This window comes from Ciconia boyciana, chromosome 15 (assembly GCF_034638445.1).
Source record: "Ciconia boyciana chromosome 15, ASM3463844v1, whole genome shotgun sequence".
Taxonomy (NCBI): Eukaryota; Metazoa; Chordata; class Aves; order Ciconiiformes; family Ciconiidae; genus Ciconia; species Ciconia boyciana.
The window spans coordinates 16,527,347-16,551,473 of record NC_132948.1 but is presented as its reverse complement, the minus strand read 5'-3'; the positions used below and the strand labels follow the sequence as shown (position 1 = coordinate 16,551,473).

General features: G+C 48.1%; 1 protein-coding gene and 1 long non-coding RNA gene across 4 annotated transcripts; one reads left to right on the top strand and one right to left on the bottom strand.

Moving 5' to 3' along the window:
* Positions 1 to 300: 300 nt before the first annotated feature.
* On the bottom strand, positions 301 to 16,114 carry YDJC (YdjC chitooligosaccharide deacetylase homolog). 2 transcript variants are annotated; one of them, XM_072880593.1, is made up of 6 exons: positions 15,987 to 16,114; positions 14,993 to 15,165; positions 6,172 to 6,331; positions 5,313 to 5,412; positions 4,159 to 4,336; positions 301 to 1,980 (listed from the first exon to the last, which is right to left on the bottom strand). In XM_072880593.1, exons 2-6 carry the CDS (start codon positions 15,148 to 15,150, stop codon positions 1,650 to 1,652), a joined length of 927 nt encoding a protein of 308 aa, XP_072736694.1. In that variant the 5' UTR covers positions 15,151 to 15,165; positions 15,987 to 16,114; the 3' UTR covers positions 301 to 1,649. The 2 variants fall into 2 exon arrangements, with proteins under 2 accessions (XP_072736694.1, XP_072736693.1); XM_072880592.1 differs by lacking the exon at positions 15,987 to 16,114 and adding an exon at positions 15,365 to 15,724 and having other exon boundaries at positions 302 to 1,980.
* On the top strand, positions 14,081 to 23,709 carry LOC140660104 (uncharacterized). 2 transcript variants are annotated; one of them, XR_012045340.1, is made up of 4 exons: positions 14,081 to 15,446; positions 16,964 to 17,042; positions 17,308 to 18,952; positions 19,395 to 23,709. It is a non-coding gene; the product is annotated as an uncharacterized lncRNA (long non-coding RNA). The 2 variants fall into 2 exon arrangements; XR_012045341.1 differs by lacking the exons at positions 14,081 to 15,446; positions 16,964 to 17,042 and adding an exon at positions 16,144 to 16,290.
* The last annotated feature ends 418 nt before the right edge of the window (positions 23,710 to 24,127 follow it).

The following is a 24,127-nucleotide window of genomic DNA, read 5'->3' as shown; positions in this document are numbered from 1 at the left end:
TGTTATCCCGTAGCAGGAACTTGGGTCGCCAAACGCCGACGGGACAAGCTTCAGCAGTCGAGTCATGCCAAAAGGTAACTACTGCTCGCATCTGACTCGGCCACTTGGTGTAGCGCTTGCACAGTACGGTGGGTGGGTTTTTTAAAAACAAACTTGTCATGTATCAAATTAATTATGTGACAATAATTTAGGAAAGAACCTGGAAAAATATTTCCTAAAGCATCCCTGATGTTGTTTTTCATATTTGTACAGAACAAAAACCTCCTCAGATGTTTTATAGGGAAGGTCAAACGGTTCCTGTTATCGATAGAAAAAGACGTCCTTTCGGCACTCCGTAGGCAGTCGCCACAAGAGCAGCTAGGTGAGTGGGTTTACTTTGCTCTCCAGCTATAACTAAAACCAAAAGCCTCCAGAAGCGTTACAGTAGAAAAAGGCCTGAGTTTATTTTTCACTTAAAAGAATTATGGTCATATTGAAATTTTTAATATTAAAAAAACAGTTAACCAAAAATGATTACGTTAAATCACTTCTGCACAGCAAATGAACATAAACAATCTAAAATATTTTTTTCCCACGTAAAAGTTACACGTGAGCGACAGGGCTACAGTTAAGAACGCAGTTAAACATACCAGTATTACTAGGGCTTGTTGAAGTTCGAACGCTTTGATGAGAGGAGTAGAAATGGACAAATGCAAGGACCTTCTCCACTTGAAAACTTGCTTATAGTTGGTACACAGCCATCCCACGCGTTTTTCAAGAGAGGCAGTGGGCAGCGCAGGAACAGTTGCTGGTGAGCTCTCATATGCAGCAGTTACTGAAACAGCAGATGGGTCAACAGTTGCTGTTCTTGCAAAGTCATCCAAAAAAAAAAAAGAAAAGCCTCTCTGAAAGGGCTGTGGCTGATGTTATTTTCCTATGGTGCCTGAACACCAAGAGGCAGTGTAAATAGGAAGAGCCAAAGTGACTGCTAGCTGAGGCTGTACGTGGAATATGGCTGCAGACACCACCATGCTAAACCAGTGATCCAATTGCTCTGACCAGAGGAACGCTCTGCAGTAACGTGCCCCTGTGCCCCAAAGGGCAGGCACGAGTGGAGGGGAAGGGACCATGACTGGATGCTTTAAGAAAACCAAATGCTGAAGGTTTCCAGGCCTCCTGTGGGCAACCTACACCGAGCAGTTGCTCCAAAGCAGCGCTTGCTCCCCAGCACCTTTCTTTTTTTTGCAGTTAAGTCCAAAAAGAGAAATGGTCAGAACCCTCAGGGTGCTAGTGTGCTGCTTGGTCTCGCAGCAAAGCCTGTCTTTGTGCTGCTCTCCATCGCGTTGGCAGGAACAGAGCCCCGGGAGGAGGGCTGGGCCTTGGCTGCCACACTGCGCTGGAATGGCGTGTGAGTGGGTGACGCAGAAAGAGGTTTGTCACGTTCAACGGAGATGCTGTGGCCTAAAAACTTCCAGTCAGGGCTCTGGGCTGTCGCCTGTAGCTGCTCACAGGGTGTTGCTCTTCCATGAGGATCCTAATGCCGTTGACAGCTCCTGTCAGCTGTACCAGGAGGCATTACGCTGGTAACAGTGGTCTGCCTTCTCGGGACATGAGCAACTGCGTATCTTCAGAGTATGAATAAATGTATGTATGTATGTATGCTTGTTTGCTTAAAGATCTTTGAATGAACAAAGCTGGATGTTCCTGGTTTTGTAATGGCTCTGCAGCTCTGGCTTAATTAATGTCTGGAGTTCATGGAGGCGCTCCCAGGACTGTGAGAAGTCATCTGGCCCTTCCCCGCAGCCGCCAACAGGCGGGACGCTGGGGTACCCTGGATGCACCATCAGTTCAATCGTCACTGTCCTGCTCTGTGGCGTTGCGTGTGCGGGGCAGGGCGCCTTGGACGTGAACTCCACGATGGCAGTGTCGATGGCGCTCCAGATGTTACTGACAGACATGTTCTTGCCCATGGTACTCAGACCTATGTAAATGTCTGGCCACCTGTAGCCAGAGGAGGGAACACTGGCATTAATGCTAACGAGGTAGTTAGAAAAGAGTGTGTTACATCCAGTGGATTAGGAATCAAAACGTACCTAAAAGTTAAGATAGAAAAGGGGGGGGTAAAACTTTTAACTATAAACAAAGGTAAAACCAGAACTACAAGCCAGTAATGCTTTTTTCTTTCCTTATCGAAACCAGGATACTATTTAAAGCAGCGGCTCTTCAGTCAGACAGAAAGTCCCAGCAAAGCCCCAGTACCAGTACTGCCATTATTACTGTATTTACGTGTACTGTGTCGCAGCACAAGCGGTGTTTGGCATCTGTGAGCTTACAGGTGCATTTTGTTGGCACAAAAGGGAAGAGCAGAGCTAAACTGCGCAAAACCATGCTATCAAAATAACTTATTATTGCTAGGCCAATTAAAACCTAAATAATAACCATCTCTCGATAACCCTCGGCTAAGTGGAAACAAAAAAATGACTGAAATAAAATGGAAACCACCCTGCTAACAAATCATTCTGCTAGAATGTATCAGAGAGCTGTAATAAAAGACAAAACACCGGACAAAACATGGTTACTACGAAAGACCATACAGCTAAGAGGACACCTGCTAGAGGCTGTTTGTTACATAGCTTCAACACAATTCTTTGTTCAAGTCTGGCTACAAACCTCATTTCTTCTAGCGTGGCATGTACAAGCCCAGGAGGGCTGTGCAAGTGTACGCAAGGGCAGAATGAGGCAGTTTTTGGAAGAACCCAAGGCCGGGGTCTTTACCTGCTTGATCAAGGAAGAGCCCAGCTGAACACTTGGCTCCAAGAAGAGTTTGCAGGACTTAGGAAAAAAAAGTTTAACTTTTTTTGACTGTAAACTGACTAAACTTGCTATCGCCTCGTTGCCATGCAGTAAGCACAGTCTTGCGCTCTCCCATGTCGTAAACTGAAGGCCGGGGGCTCAGTATGGTGCCTCTTTGCACAGATGCTGAAATTGCGTTGCAGAGTTGGGTTCCCTGGGACTTAGACCACGCTCTTCTCATTTTCCTGGGTTTCCTTGAGTTACGTGTTGCTCATGTAAGACCGACCCTCCTCGCCCTCCCTGACGCCAGGAGTCGAGGCGGAGCACGGCAGTGTCCGAGCAGGGGCCCGGCGGGCGGTGCTGCGGGGCTGTAAACGCACAGGTCCCGGGGGCGGCCCCGCCAGGTCCTCCCGGCACCCCGAGAGGCAGATTGCCGGCTTCGCGGAGGCCCCGATCGATGCCAGCCCTGTCCCTCGGTAGCGCGGGGAGCCCTGGAGCGTGCGGGGTTCCCACTGAACGTCCCTGCGCTGTCCCTGGTGTGACCCTGCCCTGAAAGGAGGGTTACTCAATCCTGTGAACTGCTCTGTGAGTTGCTCTACCCTTCTCGCCCTCAGAAATGGGCTGTTCGAGTACAGTCCGTGTTCTCTGGCTGGAAGGAGCACGGTGAAATGCTGGTCGTGTTCAGAACAACTGATCCAAAAAAAAAATTCCAAGAAAATAACTTTTTCAGTAGGCTGAGGAGGTCATGAAATCTGCCCCAAAGGACAGGTGACTGCAGGGGTCTCAAAGGAAATGTCTTTAATCCATAAAACACTGTCTCAGCTTTCAATAAAAGTATGTTATTGGGGCAAGGGCCGAGCTTTTTGGGATTGGCCCCTGAGATGAAGGACACTGACAAGACTGTTTGCTTAGAGCAGTGATCACAGGCTGTGGCACTGCAAGCTCTCTGGGCTTCCTGCCTCCCCTTAACAGCAAACACTTGTTTCTAATTAGTCTCTTTCCTGCTACTTAAAACCCTTTCTCCACTATTCCAGGGAGATGAAAAGTTATTTCTCGAAAACTTTCCCTAGGTCATACTTTTAAAATTCCAGTGTTGATACAGCACTTCAGCCTCCCACAGTCCCAGATGCCAGGCTAATGCTGCTTCACTGAAGGGCTGCGAAACATACCCTGAAAAGAACAATCCCTTTCAGGTGGGAACTGAGTCATCTCTGTTCAAACAAATCTGCTTACTAAGCCCCAGTGCCCCCAGCACTTTTGTACTCCTCCTGAACCTTCTGGTAAGCCCCAAGGAGAAAGGTGGTGTTCCATTCTGAAAAGATGCTATCAGGAACGGGTAAGATCTTAAAGCTTTACTACAAAAAGGATGAGTAATGCCTGTCTTACCTTATTCCATGCCTTGTAAACACATCCACTGTGTTAAAAGAATCTTCTTCTACTCCCAGATAGAAGTCCATCAGCGATGGTGGAATCCAGTCACAGTTATGAAGTCCTGGCTCTATTGGGACACGTGTGTACTTAATCCCATATTCCTCTAACACCTCTGCAAATACGTGCCTGACCTCTGTAAGTAAAAACAGAGACGCTTTAGTCAGGAATTAGACAAGCAGCTCATCATGCCCCCTGAAAGCTGTTAGCACAGAGAGGTCTTCCCTTGCCATGTTTAAGAAAATATAAACCCATTTGGCTTCTCTTCCTCTGAAATGGTTTTCTTCATCTGGATGGGAGTCCCCTTCTACGCTGGAAACATTACTCCCTCAACGTCTGCTATAGGTGCCTTGTCTCCCCTTCAGTGCTGAGCATTTAGTCCAGCAACCCCTTCTAAGTTAGTGGCTCTGGTCCTAGAGTGCACCAGAGGTGACTGCACTGTCCGGAACAAGTTCTTCATCAAGTCCCTGCACAGCCAGATGTGTTGTGAGGGTAAATTGCCAAGAGCGATGTCATCCAGCGGCAGCTGAGTGCTGCAGTGGGGAAATGTGGATTTTTTTGCTCATTTGGTTTCCCATCTCTCTACCACAATGACGTTATTTGCAAAACAGGGACAAGGACACTTGCCCACCTCTGTAAAGTGTGCCGAGACCTGCAGACAGAGGCTGGTGTGGAAACACAACTGATAGGATGGAGTTCTCCTAGCACCTGAAAGAGCTGCCCGCTTTCCCAAACACGAGCATTCCAGTTTGAACTGGCCAGTCTGCTGCTGGCCCTGGCCTGCCTCCTTCGATGTGGGCAGGAGCACGGAATGAGAATGCTGAGGTGGATTATCAGTCCTTGGAGGAAAAGGTGTAACCTGGGCCATTTGTGCCACTAATCCCCTTGCGCTGCTACGGGAAGACCCAGGTCAGCAAGCAGCCGGTTTGGGCCCAGGCAGGACGGTCTCCCCAGGGCCCAGGTGGGAACATTCAAACTGCAATTGCAGAACAAGTATCTTATGGCGAGGTTTATTGCCCAAACAGGGAGCTGTGACAAGGGGAGTCCCCTCTGAGCTGACTCTCCGACTCTCCCACCTGCTCGGTGCTGGAAGAAGAGGATTCCCTTCTTACCTGGGAGGACGTGGATGTGCTGGTGCCCATCCATGTGAGGAGGCAGGTGACCTGTCAGCTCACGGAACAGCTCCACCTGGGCCTTCAGCTCCTGTTTCACCTGCGCAGCAGAGAAGGGTCAGAGCAAGACCTGTCAGCAGGCTGAGATCAGGAGAGCGCAAGGGGGCTGCTGGAGACCTTGCTGGCCAGTACTCGGGACCTGGCCCTGGGAGGCACAGAGTGCTATGAGGTATAAACAGACATGCAGCGCTGCTGGGTTGCCCAGAACCTCCCCTAGGCATGGGTCTCTTTATAGTACTGGGTCTGTGGATGGTGCCGATACTGGGATTTTCTAAAATACATAGGATATTTGAATACCCATTTCCCTTTAAAATGAATGGGGAAATGGGTGCTCATATCCCATAGGCAGTTTTGATCACCTGAACACATTCATCCTTGCTCATGGGGCAAAACCAGCCATCTCCCTAGAGGACGAAAGCCTCTCTCAAGGTGATGAAAAGCCTACTGCCTACTTAGCGCTTCTCTGGCACTTTCCCTTTATTGATCTCTAGGTTCTTTGTAAATATCTGTTCCTATGCCTCTTCTGCCCCCTCAGATAAGTAGTTAACAGGACATTGGTGTATGCAGGCACGGAAGCAGGGAGGAATGAGTTCTCAAAGGCTGCAAAGCCTGTGGCAGAATTAGGCCCAGGGTGCAGAAAGCCAGCTCCAGCTGCCCAGGCAACACAGTCAAGATTCAGCTCTAAGCTTAGTCACAGCTGGGACCTGGGAAAGATCTTCAGCTGTTATGTGCTGGGGTAAGTGCAGGCTGATCTGTATCAGGAAAGCAAGCTGCGTGGTTGTATGTGGCTTTCTCCTACCTCTGACATATTCAGGAGACCTTTTGATAGAGCTGTTCTGAATCCCATTTTCCCATGGAAGAATCCATCTTGGTTGAGCAGAGAAGAGTTTGTCTTGAGCACCTCACATACAGGAGAGCCCTCGGAGAGGTTGGCATGCAGGCCTATTGGGATGTTGTATCTGTAACAGGAATGAATATCTGTTAAGCTTTGCACCTCTACTTCCCTTACTGTGGCCAAAGGGGGAGATTTCAGTGAAAGATCTAGACTGAGCTAAGAAGTGGTGTTGTACTCACTGGAGTACATCTCCGTATCTCTGCTCTTCTAGAAAGCAAAGCAGAACACCACTAACCAGAGCAGAACATCTCCAGGTAACAACCCTGTGCAGTCTGCCAAGGGCCAGTCTGTGAGACTCTCCCAGCTCTCTTCTCACCCTGACTCCTGTGGAGAGAGCAGCCAGGAGGTATCTCAGACTAAATGCTGTGACTGCCATTCAAATGCTGTAACTGCACTAAATGCTCTAACTGCATGCTACTAGTAGCTGCCCTGCAGTCACTAGTGCCCGACAGAGAAATCTGGACCTTGCAACCCTTTTCTAAAGCACTTCGTTAGCCCTTGCTAGGTATTCCCTTGAGTTGTTTACCCTATTAAAGATGCCACATTTATGAGACATTTGAGTTTTACTTGACAACTTCTAACCCTGCCCTTAAGTAGAATCCAATCATATATAAACAGCGCCCAAGGCAGCTGTTACGGCAGCAGCATAGGCTACAAGTGTTACAAGGCTACAGGCTATTGTCTGAGTTTAAGGGTTTCCTGGTCCAAGAGGCTGCAGCTGAAATTGCCCGCAGTGGCCAGGTTTCTGTCTACTGGTGCAGATGATCACTCACTGAGTGACAAGGCTAAGCTGTACAAAGCAGCATCTCGCTGGCCCAGACGAAGGATTACTGCAGGGAGATCGGCAGTGTAAGTGTAAAGCCTTGGTAAGGAATCACAGGGGTACAATTTATTAAATAGTTGCACTCTGCAACATTAAAAAAAATAAAAGAAACAAACGATGGAGCTAGTGTGTCTGCAGAGCTCCTCTCAGCCACAGGGCTTTGCAAAGCGCTGGTGTTTCCTTCTTGGTCTGTGCTGTGGATTCCCCTACAACAAAAACAGGACCTGTGAGTGCTCAGATTTGTGCTGAGTTTCATTAGCGCTTCTGGAAATCCTCAGAATCAGTCGCCAAAATGATGCTTTGAAACTTTTTCCAAGACAACCCCTGGCCTCTGGCTGACCCAGTAAGTGACAGAACTGCAATGTTCCTTCTGTGCTGCCCAGTCTGAGTCATGGTGCAGACTTAATTTCAAGGCAACAAGTCTGTGACGCTTTAAATCCTTCCTGGAACTTCTGCATGGAGCTGCTAAAACTGGGCATGGTTGGTCCCTGTTACAGCCCTTGTACCACAAGGAGGAAAACAAAAGCAATCTCCATTTAGGCAAAATGTGCAAAAAACAGATCTTTCCCTTCTGTCTGCTGCCCTGAAGCTGGCTAGTGAAGCACCGAGGTCCTGGAGACAGAAGGACTGTGGATGGATTGGACCAAGTCAGCGTCATTTAGCTCCTTAGGCTTTGGCCCTTGCAGGACTGAAAGTCTTTTTTCCTGGCTCCTCCGTGTCTTGTGCTCCAGGGGGATGGTGTAGTCTGTCGCTAGATACTGCTCCTTCTCAAAGACATAAATGTTATGAGTCAAGTTATATGGACAGCTCTGTGAAACAAATGAGTCCATGTCTTTCCAGGCCACTGTGTGATTAGGGAGCTTGAATGTTAGCTTAATGGAGGAAAACAACTTGTGGAGAGAAGGGTCCTCTCTGGCTTTGCTGATTTGGTGATTCCTCTGCAGCAGGGCCTGATTGTATAATTGATGGTAAACGTTCATCTGGCTTTCATACATGGGGCCTGAGCACACGACGTGCACGCTAACTCCTTGCTAATACAAGACTGGAAGATGCTGTCATTGGGAGCGGGGGCCCTTCAGTAGGCAGCTGATGGCAGGGCGGGAGGCAGCTGCAGTGCAGAAGGGGTGCTGTGGCAGGAGGGCTTCCCCTCCATCCTGTGACCTGCTGCGTACCCTGCATGAGCCCAAAGGCAGAGGGGGAGCCTGTGGTTTTGTTTTTAGAAGTCCACCCCAGATTCTTTATCATGTCTCTGGGAAGCTCTGACTGCATCAGCTGATAGCATTATTTGTACCGCAGCCACTGCTGTCTGCAAGAAAAATGGATTCATGTGTTACCATGAATCAGCAGATGGAAGACTTTGTTGAGCACTCTCCTTCTCATGTGTTGTGGGAGGGCAAGAAATGAACAGCTGAGCCTCTCAGTGTCGTCTCCCAGGAGCATCGAATGAACCACCTCCAATTGTGCAATGCCTCAAATGCTGCGAGGGACGCTATTTCCAGGAAAAGGCAAGCCCCTCCGACAGGTGTGGGACACCAAGGAGCCGAGCACTGCGCTGCGTAACATTACAGCCGCTCCTCCGCCTGAGCTGAAACCAGCCCCAGAGCTGGGGAATGTGCAGAATGTGGAAGTGCAGAGAGAGCTGCCCTTGTTCTTGCTGTAAGGGGAGACTCTGACTGTAACATTAGAGCATGTTGCGGAGCTTTGGCTAACACCAGCTGAGTATCGTAATAGTTTTCTCTTAGAGTTAGTCCTGGCTGGTTTGACAAGACTGTCCATGCTGAAGCATCTAAAGAGGAACTGCTAGTGTTTAACGGCTCTGGGGCACGGGGACTGAAACCAAAACTCACAGCACGGCACGTGAGAAACTTGTTCAGAAACATTCATCTGTGGGAGATGTACAGACGCAGGCATGCTGGGAAAGCTGTAAGGATATGGGAAGGAGGACAACGCAGCGGGCACAGCAGGGTTCTGTTGCTAGCTAGCATTTTCCTGTACCTAAATATGTGTGTTTCCTCTGGATGCAATGAGCCAGATGATGCTCCTATTCAGCACCAAATGTCCTGCTGCCCAGTGTTCATTCCTAACAGTCCTGACACTGCATGAGTATCTGAAGTCCTAAGTGCAATGAGATGAAAACACGGGCAAAACTTAAAGCATTATAGTAATTAGCTGGGCTGTACCTTGGGAGACAGGGCTCCAATCATGCTCTGTCCTGGCCAGAGGCTTGGGCTTTAAGACTGAACCAACAGGCTTTTTTCCCACTGACTACGACACACACTGGACTAACTCTTGCTCCTGAGTGCCTCTCGCCACTGAAATGTAGCTTCTGCAACCAAGAGCAATGCCAAGGCATGCTGTGTTGTAAAAAAGGCAGGGAGAAAAGTCACCTTATGGGAATATCCTGGAAGGGCCCCTTTTTCAGAGGGCAGATGATTGTTTCTGCTACACAATCATACTTTATAGTTGCCCACATCTTTTCAAAGACTAGAAAGTATCTGCTATTTTATTGGCTGAAATACTGAAGCAGAGACCAGCAGCTCAAGCAGCTTATACAGCATGTGATGCCACACTGGGAACAGAGCTTGGCTGCTGTGGGTTTGGCCTCATACCCACTCCTCTCCCTAAGTCCTTTATAGATGGGACAGGGTGAGCCCTGCTGGTCACTGCCAGTCAAGTCTAACTGCTAATTGTTCCACCCCAGATTCAATATAAAAGGATTGGCATTGAGCTTCAAGCAACAGTTTAGTTTCTGCAATAAAAGCACTGCAGTAACAGCTACCGTTGCCAAAACAAAATGATGCTGAGGAATCTGCTTGGTGTCTCTAAACTCATTTTGGTGGTTGTTTTAAGCAGCAATGACCCTTCCACAGTCTGTTTGGAGAGGCCCATGTCTAGGTGTTTGCAAGTCTGTCCCAATGCCCTGGAGAATGCAGAGACATGAAGCAGGATTTAGCACAAGGGTTCAGTTCACTCCTGATAAAGCCAAAGGACAGTGTCTACAAGCGTGTGCTCCTACAGCATAAGGAGCATTAGACTGGGCTGTCTGTGAGCTTGTTGAGAAGAGGTTCAGGCCAGTAGCTTCTGCAGCCACTAAGGTTAGGCCATCAGTGAGCTGCTTCCACTCAGAGGGAGCTGGCTGTTAAAGCCAGCCTGGCTCTGTGGTTCTCTGCTCAGCATCTGCCGTAGGGGGGGGAAGGAGATACCCTTACAACAAATGCTACAAGGGGCAACAAGGAATTCAGTCTGGAACAATTTCTGAGTCAACAAGCCCGGCCCAGTTACCAAACAGAGAGAGGAAATACAATCAGCTAAACTGCTTCCTTTTCAAGTAGTTGCTTGTTTTGCCACGCAAGTGCTCTGAACAAATGTCTCTGCTGAGGCAATGGGCTTTTGTGCAGTTGCAATCCCTCTTCATTCATATCCTTAGCAGTAAAGGGTCCCTGGAGACTGTTACTATACTGAGTCACTCTTTAAAGTGCCCACCAGCTTTGCACATTTCTGAGCTCGGTGGATGAGTAACGGTGCCCTGGGTCCTTCCTGGCCATGGCATGGACTGTGTGCAGTCCCTGCGTTCCTGGGAGCAGTTGCAGTGGCTGTGGGAATTATGTGATTCCCCCAGCCCAGTCCCAATTGTCTTGCTGAAGGCTGCATGCTCTGGCATAAGCATGGCACTTACCCTTTTCCCTGATGCCACCTTCGGCATCCTGTTTGTATCCTCATCCGGGAAATTAGTGCTTCATCAGGTTTCAGCCCAAGTGTGACACAATTAAGAGCCTCATGTAGATATCTGTACCTCGACATCCTGCTTCAGTAAACATCCAAGCGTCTGAAGCCAGACAAAGCAAGGCTGTGCTTTGTGCGAAAAAGCGCACCTCTTAGTTTCTCCATGTTGGCATTTTCAGACTTCCCCACCCCCGGCACTTTCACGCTTCAGCAAACGGTAAGATCTAACTGTCTTTCATCAAATAGCATCTTGTCTTGCTCCATTACTGCTACGGTCTTATTCCTGCTGGACGAAACACTCCAAAGCCTCTGCAGTGTTAAGAACCGGTACTGTAACATAGCTTAGGGACGTGACTTTCTTTTTAATTACATCCTTGTATCAACTGAAGCTCCTGCGTCCATGACCTTACGTCAGCAAAAAGTGCTGCTGCCAGTAAAGTTAATATGATCCGGGATTCTAGTTTTAAGGCCTCGGATTGGGCCCCACCCCTAATCCAGACATAGTTCAGCAGTGGAACTGTCTGCCTTGTGATTAGCAGTCAGATAAAAGGGTGATGAGAAAGCATGAGCGACTTCTCGATTAGTCACATGTTGGCCGGGAGGGTCAGAATTAAGTCACAATTTACACACACATTTTGCAATTAGTGTTGATGGGAAAGGAAGTGAAAACATAGAGAGCAATTAAATGTGGTTTTGTTAGAATCTTCTGTTAAATGTACCCAGATGTTGTGGGGGCTTCAGCTTTTGTGTAGCTAATGTTCAGCATTTAAACTGAAAAAAAAAAAAAACAGGAAGACTGAGGTTGTGTTCTAAAATATGTCACTCTTCATCAAGTATTTGGATATAATCATCTGGAAAAGGGTCCTAATACTCAGTCACAACTGAGCTGGTTGATAAAAGGGAGGGAAAATATGGCAGCAAACCATCTCGGGTCTCTCTCTTTCTGCTAGCTCCATATTTCTAAGGAAAAATGAAGGCACCTATTCATTTCAGGTAACAAAATAACCCTTCCAGTCTCTGGGAAAGGCTCTGGAATAAGCACCAGGAAGACTGGCTGACTTCAAGGTGGGGCTTGGTAAGTAGAAAATCGAGATTATATTACATGGGTAACCAGGAAGTCGCAGTCAGTCTATGTCCCATAAAGAGAAGAGTTTTGAGTTACTGAAAAAAAACCCTGCAATGGAAGTCTCTTCTCCCGCCTGCTGTTCTGGTTATGTACTGCTCCAGCAGCTGCTATCAATAGCTTTGTCGTTTGGTGATGAATCAGGCCTCTGCTGAAACTTCTCTTTTGCCTGAAGTGAGTGGGTCCCTTCTTTTAGCCCAGTTGTGGCAGTGAATGAGAAAAAGCCCAGGATCCAGAATGTAGATGTTAGGGAAGATGTATTATTTACTGCTTGGTTCTGCTGTTTTACAATTAGTTTGTGTTAGAGCTGGTACAAAGATCTGCTGACTACCATCACATTTCTGCCAAGGCTTCTAATCAAACCACAGGGCAACAGATGGTATACCCAGAAGCCTACAGAATTATTGTGAAAATGGAGGAATGAAATTCCAGAATAACTGTGTTCCTTCCTGAAGGATGCTGAGTCCTAACATTGCAGGGCAGCATGAAGTGCTTAAGAAGGACTATCCTGCAAGAAAAGTTGTCTTATTACTAATTAGCTTTGCCTGTGGCCAATTAACTGAAAACCAGGTGAGGAGAGAGAGCTCAAGACCTGCAGCCACGGGCAACCATGTCATAGACAGGTAATCAAGAACCACCCAGATAATCTCCACAAGTCCAGCACTCCGACAATCCTGGCACCATGTGTGCAAAAGACCAAATCCCACAACACTGGAATGCACCGCAGGAAAGAACAAGCTACTTGCTTCAAGCCTCTTCTCTCAGCTGGTGATAGATCCAGTCTCCCTGCTTACACCACTGTCTAGTCAAGGCTGAAATGTCTGCTACGGAGTTAAGCATATATGCATGTGTGTGTATATATATATATAGTGTATATATATATCGTACTTGCTTAGTTGGGAGGGGGGGGGACACAAACATGGGGAGAAAAAACAGGGCAGACTTTAATCCCATAAGACACGAAGTGTTGCAAAGCCTCAATATTCACAGCGGGATGGGAGCCAACACCAAGCAGGGGGAAGAGGGAGTAACAGTGGCAAGGCAGTCAAGCAACAGTGATACTTTCCCATTTTTGCACCGCAAGATGAGGAGGATTCAAGACATTTCTAGTAAGTCTGACCTATTAGACATCTGTGTCTAAAGAGAGTTTGCATGAACCTTTGCAATAGAGAAACAAATATCTTAGGGGTGACACAAGAGTTTGTTTACATGCACAGGTGCCAATTAAGTGCATGTGTCCTAGCAGCACCTGAAGTGGGGCTTGCATTAGAAGATGGCGAACCCTTTTCCCCAAACATGCAAATGCTTCCCCCATGCACGGGTAGGGCTGAATACAGCTGCAGAGAGTTACACAAATGAGGAACTGCAGAACCTGGGCTGTTGATCTTCAGTGCTAACAGATGTTCCCAAAGTCACTCTGCTTATATTCTCAGAAATAGATTTAAATCCATTTCATTCACATTTACAATTCAAAACTGCCCCCTAAAAGAATGCAATTGTAGTAGCAGGTTGCAGCTTTTGCTGTCACCTGCCCTCCAACCTGGCTTTTCACACCCATATCAGCTGTCAGCACGAGTGTCATGACCTGGATTCACAGATGCTTTTTAAACCTCTGATTACATGGCCTACTTTCTGGCTATGGAAATGAGGCCAGGTGGATTCTATATTTAAAAGCCTGCTAAAGACCATGGCCAAAATAGCTGACAACATTACCAGAGCATTAGGGCTTAAAGGGTTTCATGGTGCCTCTGCGACTGAGAGAAGTGCTGGCTTTTATCTCCTTGTTTTACATTTCATTTATTTAATTTACTAACAGGATTTTAGGCATCTCAACAGTGTTGTGTCTTTCTGCCTCTCCCCGATCATCCCAGAGACAGTTCCTCTCTCAGTGTTTGTGTGTAATCTCTAACCTTTTCAACAGAAGACCAGTTTGCCACTAACACCGCACCCTGGCTTTCCTCCACCACTCAGCACCGAAGAAGCTACAGGCTGCAAACAATTTCCAAGTACCCCTAAAATCACAGCCAAAATGGGGAGAGATGCTCAAGGAAAGCAAGGACAGTGTGACTCTCATGAAACTGTCCCCTGCAGCAGCTGTGTTTGAAGCGTAAGGTCTCAGTTCTTCTAGTACCAGTACAGCTCCTTTCCTTTTCTGCCTTCCTAAGTTGTTTCTCAACACTGCTGCTCTCTCTTTCAGGACACGCTCCTGCTTCCAAGTACCTGCCCACACTGGAGCTGAAGCATTAGCTGGGTTTTACCTTCTAAATACAAGTAATACTTCCTATCAAAGGATTTGCTGGGCTAGTCCATGAGAACGACACATAGCACTTGATTTGCTACAGAGCCAACGGTGCCAGCAACCTCTGAGGAGTTTGTGAAGGAGTAAAGGTGGTAGGTACAAGGCAGGTAAAAGGTATTGTCCCTCTCTTTATGTATGCAGTTTTTACAAATTGATTTATCAAGCCTAGAATTAATAGAAATATTGAGGTGCTTTTTTAAAAGGTTTCTGGGGTGGAAAAATCAAGTTTTCCACTGCCCAGATTTATAACTTAGCCCTCGCAGAATCACAACCCTTCCCTGATTCTGCAATGAACCTGGCTGACCCTGTGTTCAGTCTGGCTGAAATGCATAAAATTAAGTGAGGTTTAAAGATTTGTGTTTTTACGCTCTAATAGTTTTAGGAGTAGCAGCTTGGCCTGAGTATATAGTGTGGACTTTCATTCTGATGGCGCATCTTTTAGAAGGGTGGGAAAAGAAATTCCTACAAACCCAAACTCTACTAGTCAAATTGCATAAGCAGCTTTCTATCCCAAGGAAAAAAAGGTGCAGTGCAGTGGCTAATACCAGAGAAAGAGCCACTACGGGTATGGTTGGCAGGTCACTGGTCTGACTATGAAGAGTCTTAGTAAATATGCTTGGAATCCAGTTTTCTTATACCGGCCTGGGCTATGATACCATGTTTACACTGGGGCTACAAAATACTAAATTTTACGGGCTTGGCTTCTGTGCGTAGCCTGTGGAGGCTGTCCACAAAGGAGCTAAAGAAAGTAGCTTACCTCCTTGCCAGCTTGGCTGCATCTGCTGCAGCACTTCCGTTGACTAGAAGGGACACGTTAGATACCGCACCAGCCAGGAAACAGTCCACGATGCCTTGGTTTCTCCGAGGACAATAGCCAAAGTCATCTCCAGTTACTATTAGCTTCACCTGAAGCATCCTTAGAGGTCATCCCTAGCAAAAAAAGTAGAGGGAAAATCGGAACAATCAGCAGCCTGCAGATCGCAAGAAAACAGGAAAAGACAGGCTCAACGGGGGCGAGCCCAGCCGTGACAGCCCCTGACTAACTCCTCCTGCTCCACCTCAGCCTGCCGCGGTCTCGCAGCTTGCACGGTAGCCGGCTTTGCGTGCGGCCGCCCGGCTCACGCCGTACCTGCCTGCTCCTGCGGGAGGAACACCGGAGCCCTCCTTTCTTTGCGGGAGCAAAGGCCTGCCTGCGCTTTGTGTGGTCGTAGGTGAGGAGCGTGCAAGCGGTCAGGGACTTCGTGGGCTGATTTAATCGACTGAGGGTGCGGCAGGGGTTCAAATTCCTTTCCCCGCCGCACACCCTCGCCCGCGGTGCCCGGCGAAACGGCACCGCTGCGAAGCACCTGAGGCAGCCCCGCAGCCCTACCGCCCCGCTGTCACCGATCCCCGGCCCCATCCAGCGCGGCCGGAGGAAGCTGCGGGCCGCGGCGCGGCAGACCCGCGGACAGCCGGAAAGGAGCGGCCCCGGCGGCGCGGCTCGGGCCCTGCCCTCCCACTGCGGCGGGAGCGGGGGGGGCCCCGCCAGCCCCCCCCCCCTCCGCCCCCGGGGCGGTGCGTACCTCCGCTCCCGCCCGCTCCCGCGCCCAGAGCCGCCGCCGCTCGGGCAGCGCTCCCGGTCGCCGCCGCCGCCCCGGGGCGGGGGATGCCGGCCCCGGCGGCGGAGCTCTGCCCGCGCCGCCCCGCCGCGCCGCGCCGCGCATCCCCCCCCCGCCCCCGGCGCTGCCGAGCAGCCCCGGCCGGGAGCTCACCCGCGGCGAGCGGCGGCCCCGCCGCAGAGCCCGGCGGCCCCGCGCTGCTGCCGGCGCCGCGGCGGCCCCTGGCGGCCCCGGCTCGCGGCCCGGCCCGGCCCGGCCCGGGTCAAGGCTGCCTGCAGCTCCCGGGCGGCGCCGGGGCCGTGGGCGGCCAGGCCGGGCCGCGCCGGCGCGGGGCCGAGGGCTCGCCTCCGTGGCGTTGCTGTGCCGGCGGCGCTCGGTGTTGGCTGCGCTAAGCAGCGCAAGGATGGGGCTTTTCTGCTCCGGGCTCCCGAGATGAGACTTGCGGCTGTAGCTGCAGGTGGGGGACGCAGTTCAGTTCGTGCTCTCGGGTTGCTTCAGTGCAAAATTAATCACCCCAACGATGCCTTGAATATGTAATCCCTCACTCCGTGACCTCCACAGTAGCCAGTCGCTTGGTTTTCCCCCGCCTTGGTTTGCTGGCAGTGTGAACTCGGTGCGAGTTTGGAGCTGCGGTTCGGTAAACCCTGCTCAGGAAGTCCCTGCAGCTCTTAATGCGGGGCTGGGGAAGGGCAGGGAGAACAGAAGAGAGCTCCAGGAAGGGCAACTTCTAACGTGGTACCGTTCAGTGCTGGACGTAAGCCGGTTCTCCATCAGGCTGCAGGTAAAATCCTGTTTGTCCTGGCATTGAACTGCTGCTTTTTCTTACTGCAGAAAAGCTATTCTTGATCTATCCGAATGAAAGTGAAAGCACTGAGTAGCTTAGAAACGTTGAGTGGGAGATACTGGCAGCCTGCATTTTTCACCTGTGGAAGGAGAAGATGAAGTTCTATCAAAGTAGAACACACCCCTTCTCGGTCTGTAATGTTATTCCAAAATATTCACCCACTCCTCCTATTGCAGAAGAAACAACAAACTGATGTTTGGGGCAGGGAGAGAATGATAGTTCAGAAAGTACACGTGTCCATGGATTGAGGGTAGCTGTCTTGGTGGTGGCTGTTAACCTGTCCTAGGAAGCGGGAATCACACTGGGACTGGGACCCTTGCATGGATGATGGTGATTTCCACGTCTGAACCTGTGCCAACGTGGAGGTAAGAGGGCTGGGGAAGAGAAGAAACAGCTGCCAGGCCAAGCACGGGCTTCTTGGAAGAGCAGCTGGGGTGGAGCAGGTTGGAAATGGCTTCAAGGGTTGTTTCTATGGGAACAGACTGACCATCCTGCTGCTTAATTCATAGTTAAGGCAATGTCATTTGGGCTAACTTCGCTCTCTCTCCTTGCAACCACAATCCTGTTCTCAGTTCTGGGCAGCCCTTGCATAAAGAAACCAAAGCCTCCATGCGTTCCCTCTTTCTACAGAGTTCAATTCCTAAAAGACAGCCAGTGTACCCAAGCCCCAAAGTCAAGGCAATGACGTGCAGACACAACCAGAGACTGACCGTCCTTCTCAGCAAAGGAAGAACCATCAGTTTGTGGAGACAAAGCAGCACAGCTCAGCGGAGGGAAGTCCACTGCTTTCACACCCGGAGCTGAGGTATGAAACGTCTGTATGTGGGGGCATGAACACCTGTGTCGCCAGTGGTTCTCTGTGTCTGTTTCCTCACAGGGAATTTGGAATCCGTGAATCGAGGTAGGCTGCAGCCCTGCTGATCTTTAGGCTCTCATCGATTGCAGCCCACGTAGCAAACTGCTACAGAACTTTGGAAGGGAAACGCCTCTGCCTCCCACCTCCGATGACTCTGCAGCGGTAAAAATGTTTCCATGAGCCTGAGAGCACTTTGCAGGAGCAGCTAAGATTTGGATGATTGTTTGTAAGAGTATGTTAGTACTTTGAAGGAGGAAAATAAAAGTAGAATGGGTGATGATTGTTTGTAAGAGTATGTTAGTACTTTGAAGGAGGAAAATAAAAGTAGAATGGGTGGTAGCAATGTTACTTATGGAAGAATTTGGTTCCTAGGCTGTGCTCTCCCTATAGGCCCTGAAATGAGCAGCATGGAGACTTGTGCTGGATCTAGAGCGGACATCAGCTGTCCATCACTTTCTAGAGCTTACCCTTCCCTGGCACATAAATAAACACTGACTACAGGAAATCACGGTGAGAGCTGGAGACAGGCTTCTGCCCCCTTAGTGACTCCTTTCTCATCAAAAAATTACATGGAATGAAATTCCAAACAAAACATGCTAAAATAGTGTAGAGAACTTTCTAAATCTTCGTTCTAGCAATTCCTGTGAGCATTTCCATCATTTAGTAGTTGTATGTCTCTGTTACAGAAGAGTTTTTGATGCTCTGTAAGGATTTCCAGTGCCCTTGGCATTTCAGAGTGCATATTTGTGCAACTGCTACTTCCTTCCCCTTCTGGGAGATGACCCTCACAGCCTGCCCACGTTCCCCCAAGGCTTCACTCACTGATGAGGGCTATTACGATAACAGGTGGAATCAGCACAACCCTGAAGTAATGTCATGAATCAAAAACAAGTACCTCCTGCCTTTGCCAGTGCAAACTCTGGGGTTTTCTGCCTCTTTCTAGTACTGTCAATGCTGCTTGCCTCTGCACAGGTGAGAGGCACTACATAAGAATCTTAGACAAAGCTTGGCTTCTCAGCCTTCTTAACCTTAGTATGTGTTTAATGCTATTAACAGTAACATCCCTCTTAAATATTGAATGCCGTTCCTGGAGGCTTTTCTTTTCCGATTTTATTACCATTTATCCAGCTCTCCTTCCAGTGACTGGAACCAAACACTCCCCAGCAAGCAAATCTTGCCACTGTGCCACATCCCCCTCGGATCCCAGCACAACGTTTCTGCAGCCTGCGTACCCCGGCTGGCTGCCAAAATAGCCCTTGCAGCCAACCCCACATAGTCCGGAGGAAAGTCTCTTACAAATTCAACCTGGAGCTGAAAGGCAAGGCAGCCTTCCTCTGGCTAGTCTCTCCTCTTCAATGAAGACATGAATGAGGACATTGGCCAGCATTTCTGGTAGAGCTGCATACGCCAGGACATATAGTAAGCACAGGCCGCATCTTTCAGCTTAGCTGAAACAAAACACAGCCCTACCTTATCTTAGTCACAGAAGCCAGCAAGAGCTCTCTTCATCCTCAAGTACTTCATTGGTTTTGAGCTTGAATTTATTTCTCTGAGCTTCGAGTTATTCAGTAGCAGATTTAGAGGTTTCCTGTATTTCACAAAAGCATTTCCTAACAATTAATGCTTCCAACAAGCCATCTGTTGACATGTTGACATAAAAAAATTATTTTCTTTTTCTTGTTCCCTTGGCTGCAGTGAGTTAGTTCATTTGGGATTACAATGGTAGCACAGTAGGACTTGGTCTGTCTTTCCATTGCATGAAATTTTGTTGAAAACGTGAATTGTAAAAGATGTTTGAATGAGACAAAGTAAAATCCATTTTTTAAATGAAAGGATGTTAACATTTTATTCTCTTCCCCAGCCTCAAAGATTTACAAAATCTTGGAAGTTCAGTGGCTTCTGTAGAAATGCTTGAATCAAAGCCTTTTCATCCCTCTACTGAGACCGGTTTTCAGAGGAAACGACATTTGTGTTCACGCTGTCAGCACCCATCTCAGTCTCCTCTTAGTAGCAGTGGGATGCCTTGGCCAATTCCAACCTCCTCTGCAGCAGAGATGGAGGTCCTGCACAAGCCAACGTAGCATGGAGCTCTGAGGCTGCAGTCCCCAAAATGATCGATAGCCCAGGTACCAAACTGGCTGGTCAGTCGGCCAGGGCAGGAGATGGAGGAGGGCACTGCGGTGAGGCGGAGCGCAGAAAGGAAATGAGTGGGCTTTTGCAAAGGTTGAGGTAAGCAACACGCAGGAGTGCTGTAGGAGCTGTAATTTTTAGCATCTGAGCTGAGTGAACCCGAGTAGAAGTGCAGAAATGTAACTGTGAGGAGAGCTGGACTGCGGGTGCCCGGATTTCCTAAAATTCACAGCCCTGACCAGCCTTCGGTGAGACAGAAAAGTGGGTTTCCTCGGTCTTTCAGGAAACTTCTGTGCTGTGCGCGGCCAGGGCAGGGATGAGGGTGTAGGCCAGTGCTCTGAGGGCACCGGACCCAGGGTGAGGGTGCAGACGTGCCCGTGAGGGTACGAGAGCCGGCGCGGGGCACAGCCCGCCGCTGCGTGCCCGTGCCCGTGCCCCCGCCGGGGCGGGCCCGGCCCGGCCCGGCCCGGCCCGCACTACAACTCCCGGCGTGCCGCGCGGCGGAGGCGGCCGTTGCGCTTGCGCAGCGCCTGCTCCCGCCCAGGTAACGGGCGCGGGCCTGTCTGGATGGGAGGCAGCCGGGGCCGTGGGCGCCATTTTGCTGTATAGCTGGCAGTGACGGTAAAGAGAAGCCCGAAGAAGAGCAGCGTATTCCTTTTCCCCCTCTCACCCAGCTGCTGAGCAGTCCTCTAACTGTGCGGGCCTCCCTGCCAAGGCGGGTGTGTTCGACAGCAACTGAGAGGGTCTCCCCGGGAGGGCTGGGCCTGAGCCTGAGCTCAGGGTGGGATGTGCAGCTGTGGGACACAGCAGGGGCACTGCTGCTCCCGTCCTTTCCTACCACACCCAGCTTACAAGGCGCCTGGAGAGAGCAGTTCCCGGGCGAATCTGGGCGTGCACCATGGCAGGGCATGCCAGATGGATTGGCTGCCCAAATCCCAGCCAAGGAGAGGATGTGGTGGGTGGGTTCTGCCCAGAGGTAGCTCTTCTAAACCCTGGGCACACACGCTGTTACCTGAGATGAAAGCAGCAAAGAGCATTGCTCCAAATTGATTCAAAACTAATTGTATAATGTTGGATAAGCACACAAAAATCCCATGGTTAGTCCCCTTACTTGTGACTTGCAATCTGCTCCATATAACAGCTTCCTCCATCTTGCATCAAAAAGGGCTGAAATCCCCAAATTCTGGGGTACATCTGCTAAGAGTCTGAAGGCTTCCCTGCACACCCTGTAAGACTTGCTAGGCGGTATACCTGTCATCTTCCCTCTTCCTTTTTCTGAAATCCTCTGAATTTACACCAGTACAAAATAAGGTCCATACCTGACAAGGTGCATGGCGCTAGCAAGGTGGCAGAAAGTGAAAGGCAAAATTTGCCACCATGGCCTCATTATTAACTTGACGCTTGCATTAAATTATGGTGTGGCGTTAAAGTACCAAACTCAAATCCTCCCTGATGCAGATAGCAGGCCTCTGGTCCTCAGTGAGACTACGTATTTCTCATTGATAGTGAATTTTAATCCACCCTCCCGTTCTTCAGAGCGTTATTTTATCTCACTTCCTTCAGAGTTTCTAATGTGGAGTAAAAATTAATATTTGAATATCACAGAATCGTATAGGTTGGAAAAGACCTTTAAGATCATCGAGTCCAACTGTAAACCTAACACTGCCAAGCCCACCACTACACCGTGTCCCTAAGCACCTCATCCAGATGTCTTTTAAATACCTCCAGGGATGGCAACTCAACCACTTCCCTGGGCAGCCTGGTCCAATGCTTGATAACCCTTTCAGTTAAGTAAAATTTCCTAATATCCAGTCTAAACCTCCCCTGGCGCAACTTGAGGCCATTTCCTCTCATGCTAAATGAACTAAGCTACAGCATCTGTGATTTCTGACGGGGTTTGAGATGATGTAAAGCCTGCCCATTCCTATTCCAGATACCTCTTTCCCTGATGTTGAGGTCTATTAAATATACAAAGATGCCTGGTCAAAAAAGAGTTGGGACGGGGTATCCTTCTACTAGACAATTAAATGATGGATGCAGAATTGGTACTGTTTAACTGTGGGGATTAATAGCTTAACCTAGACTATCTGATTCCAATAACTGTTTGGTTGCATCAAAACTCAGGACTTCGCTTGCCCTCTCTGGAAGTTGTTATACTATCTGGAGTTCATTTCTTAGTATTTATAATAAAGGTACCTAGAGGAAATGATCTGTAGGCAGAATAACACATTTATTGAGGTCAGAAAGGGGCAGATTTTGTAAAAGTTGCATAGATGTTCAGTGGAATTTTCAGAATTACATTAATATTTACCTACCATTAAAACAGGTGTCTAGAAGATTTTCAAATCCCATTAAGCACAAAATTATTTTAAAGCTGCCTGAAATGATGTAACATACATTGCATTTTTACCTTCTTATACTGAGATAGAAAGGTAGTCATCAAAACTACAACTCCAATCCAAGTGTAAAAATTCAAAATAACTTCTTCAGTTTCAGTTTACACTGCCTAAGCAAGAGCAGAGTTAAACCTGAATCTGATTTTGACAAATGTTGATCAGGAACCATTAAAATAAATTAAAGATACCAGGGCAGATGCTCATGTTAAGGAAAAAAAAAAAAAAAGCTATATTTTACATATAAAGTATTAATGCATAAAATTTTTAATCATTGTCTTGGATTTTTTTTTTTGACAGCTGGAAATAGCTTGCATTTCCTCTACTTCTAAGCACTCTGCTTCCTAAAGGTGTGGAGTGGGGAAGCAAAAAAAGTAAAGTTGGGAGGATGCAGGTTTTTCAGAAGTCGCGAGGAGACTGTTGAGCCTCCTGTTGATAATGCAGTCAGACACACTTTTATCTAACTGTGAAAAAATACTTTCAGATTAGCTTGGATTTATGTTTGTTCCTTTTACAAAGGTACACCTTGATATGATGTTTGGCTTCAAAAAACTGAAGGGCAATGGCATAAGGCTGTCAGCATGAACTGATAGGGCTGCAGCAAGGAAATCTGAAGAGTTCCTATAAATCTCAAAAGCTTACATCGGAAGTGGGGGACAAAAAGATTTTGCCTAAACAAAAAATTAGTATCAGTAAAGTAGAATTAACCAAGAAACCCATTAGCCAAAGTATCACTCCTCTGCTAGAGATGACAGAACTACTGCCTCCAAAATTCCTGAAAGTCCACAAGAGATAGAAGACTCTCTAAAGCAGGCTACTGCTGAACTTTTAAGAGAAACAACCTCTAAAAAATCTAGTAGTACAAATGATAGCCAGGGAGAACTACCTACTTTATCAGACATGGAAGAAGAGACTGCTGTAGAACCAGGAGTATTCCTCGTTATATCGAAAGAGTTCCTTCTACAAATGAGCTAGTGTTACCAATGAGAACATTGGGAACTCCTCAGCAGCATTACTACATATGTAAATTAATCTGGCGGATCACTTACAGCGATTGTTATCTTCTCCCAGCATCACTGAAAGCACCTGGAAAATCTCAGCTGATTGAATGGAAATTTACGATAATTCTTTTGGAGCTCTGAGGGGAGATCCCACCTGCTTGAAGGACCAGCATCAGTCAGGAGAGTAGTTGAGAGATGCTGACAATGTTACTGGACACAGATCGCCGGGACTCTGCAGAACTTTCAAGGAAGTTCTGCAGAGTCCTCCCTTCCTCAAAGGAGTCCTCCCTTCCTCAAAGACTAGAAACAGAAGACAGCAATAAAAAAATAATCTTCTCCCCCAGATGGAAAATTCTTCAATTTAAATTTGTGTACATCAGTACTTTTTTTGTCAAATGTCTTCTGCTTATTTCCTTACTCTGCTTATTATTACATTATATCTATTGAATGCAAAAATCTGAATAGCTTATTTTGAGTCTCTAGTCCTTAAACGACATGGGCTGAGTGATAAGAAACTGTGTAATTCTATACATTTTTGGCAAGCCATCTTTTTTGTCATTTCGATTTCTCCCTGGGTGGCAGCATTTTATTGTTATTACTCCTGTTTGCTATTTGTATTATGCTTAGGGGTCACAGTTAGAAGAGCTCTGTTGTAAGGCATGCCAATGGATACAAATGTTTGATCTGAAGGCAGGTTTATAACCATCAGTTCATCAGTGTGGGGTGAAAGAAGGAGACAGAAAGAACCACAGAATATTTACAGGCCTGATTCTCTACTGTCACTCCCTTGATTTCAGTACAGTTCATCCTTATTGATACCAGAGAAAGGACCAGATGGAGAGAAGAGTCAATGGAAGAGCTCATGTGGACTTATTTTTGTATCAGGTACTAATATCTTCAGAACTGTGCCCTATATATTTTGCCTAAGGTTAGTGATAACCAGAGAAGGAATCCAGGCAATGTTACTGCAGTGTTCTCCACAAATCAAGGGCTGTTTATACCCAAAAATGCACCAGTGCTTTTTTGGATGTAGATCAAGCCAAAGAGTTGCCTGCTGTGCTACCATAGTT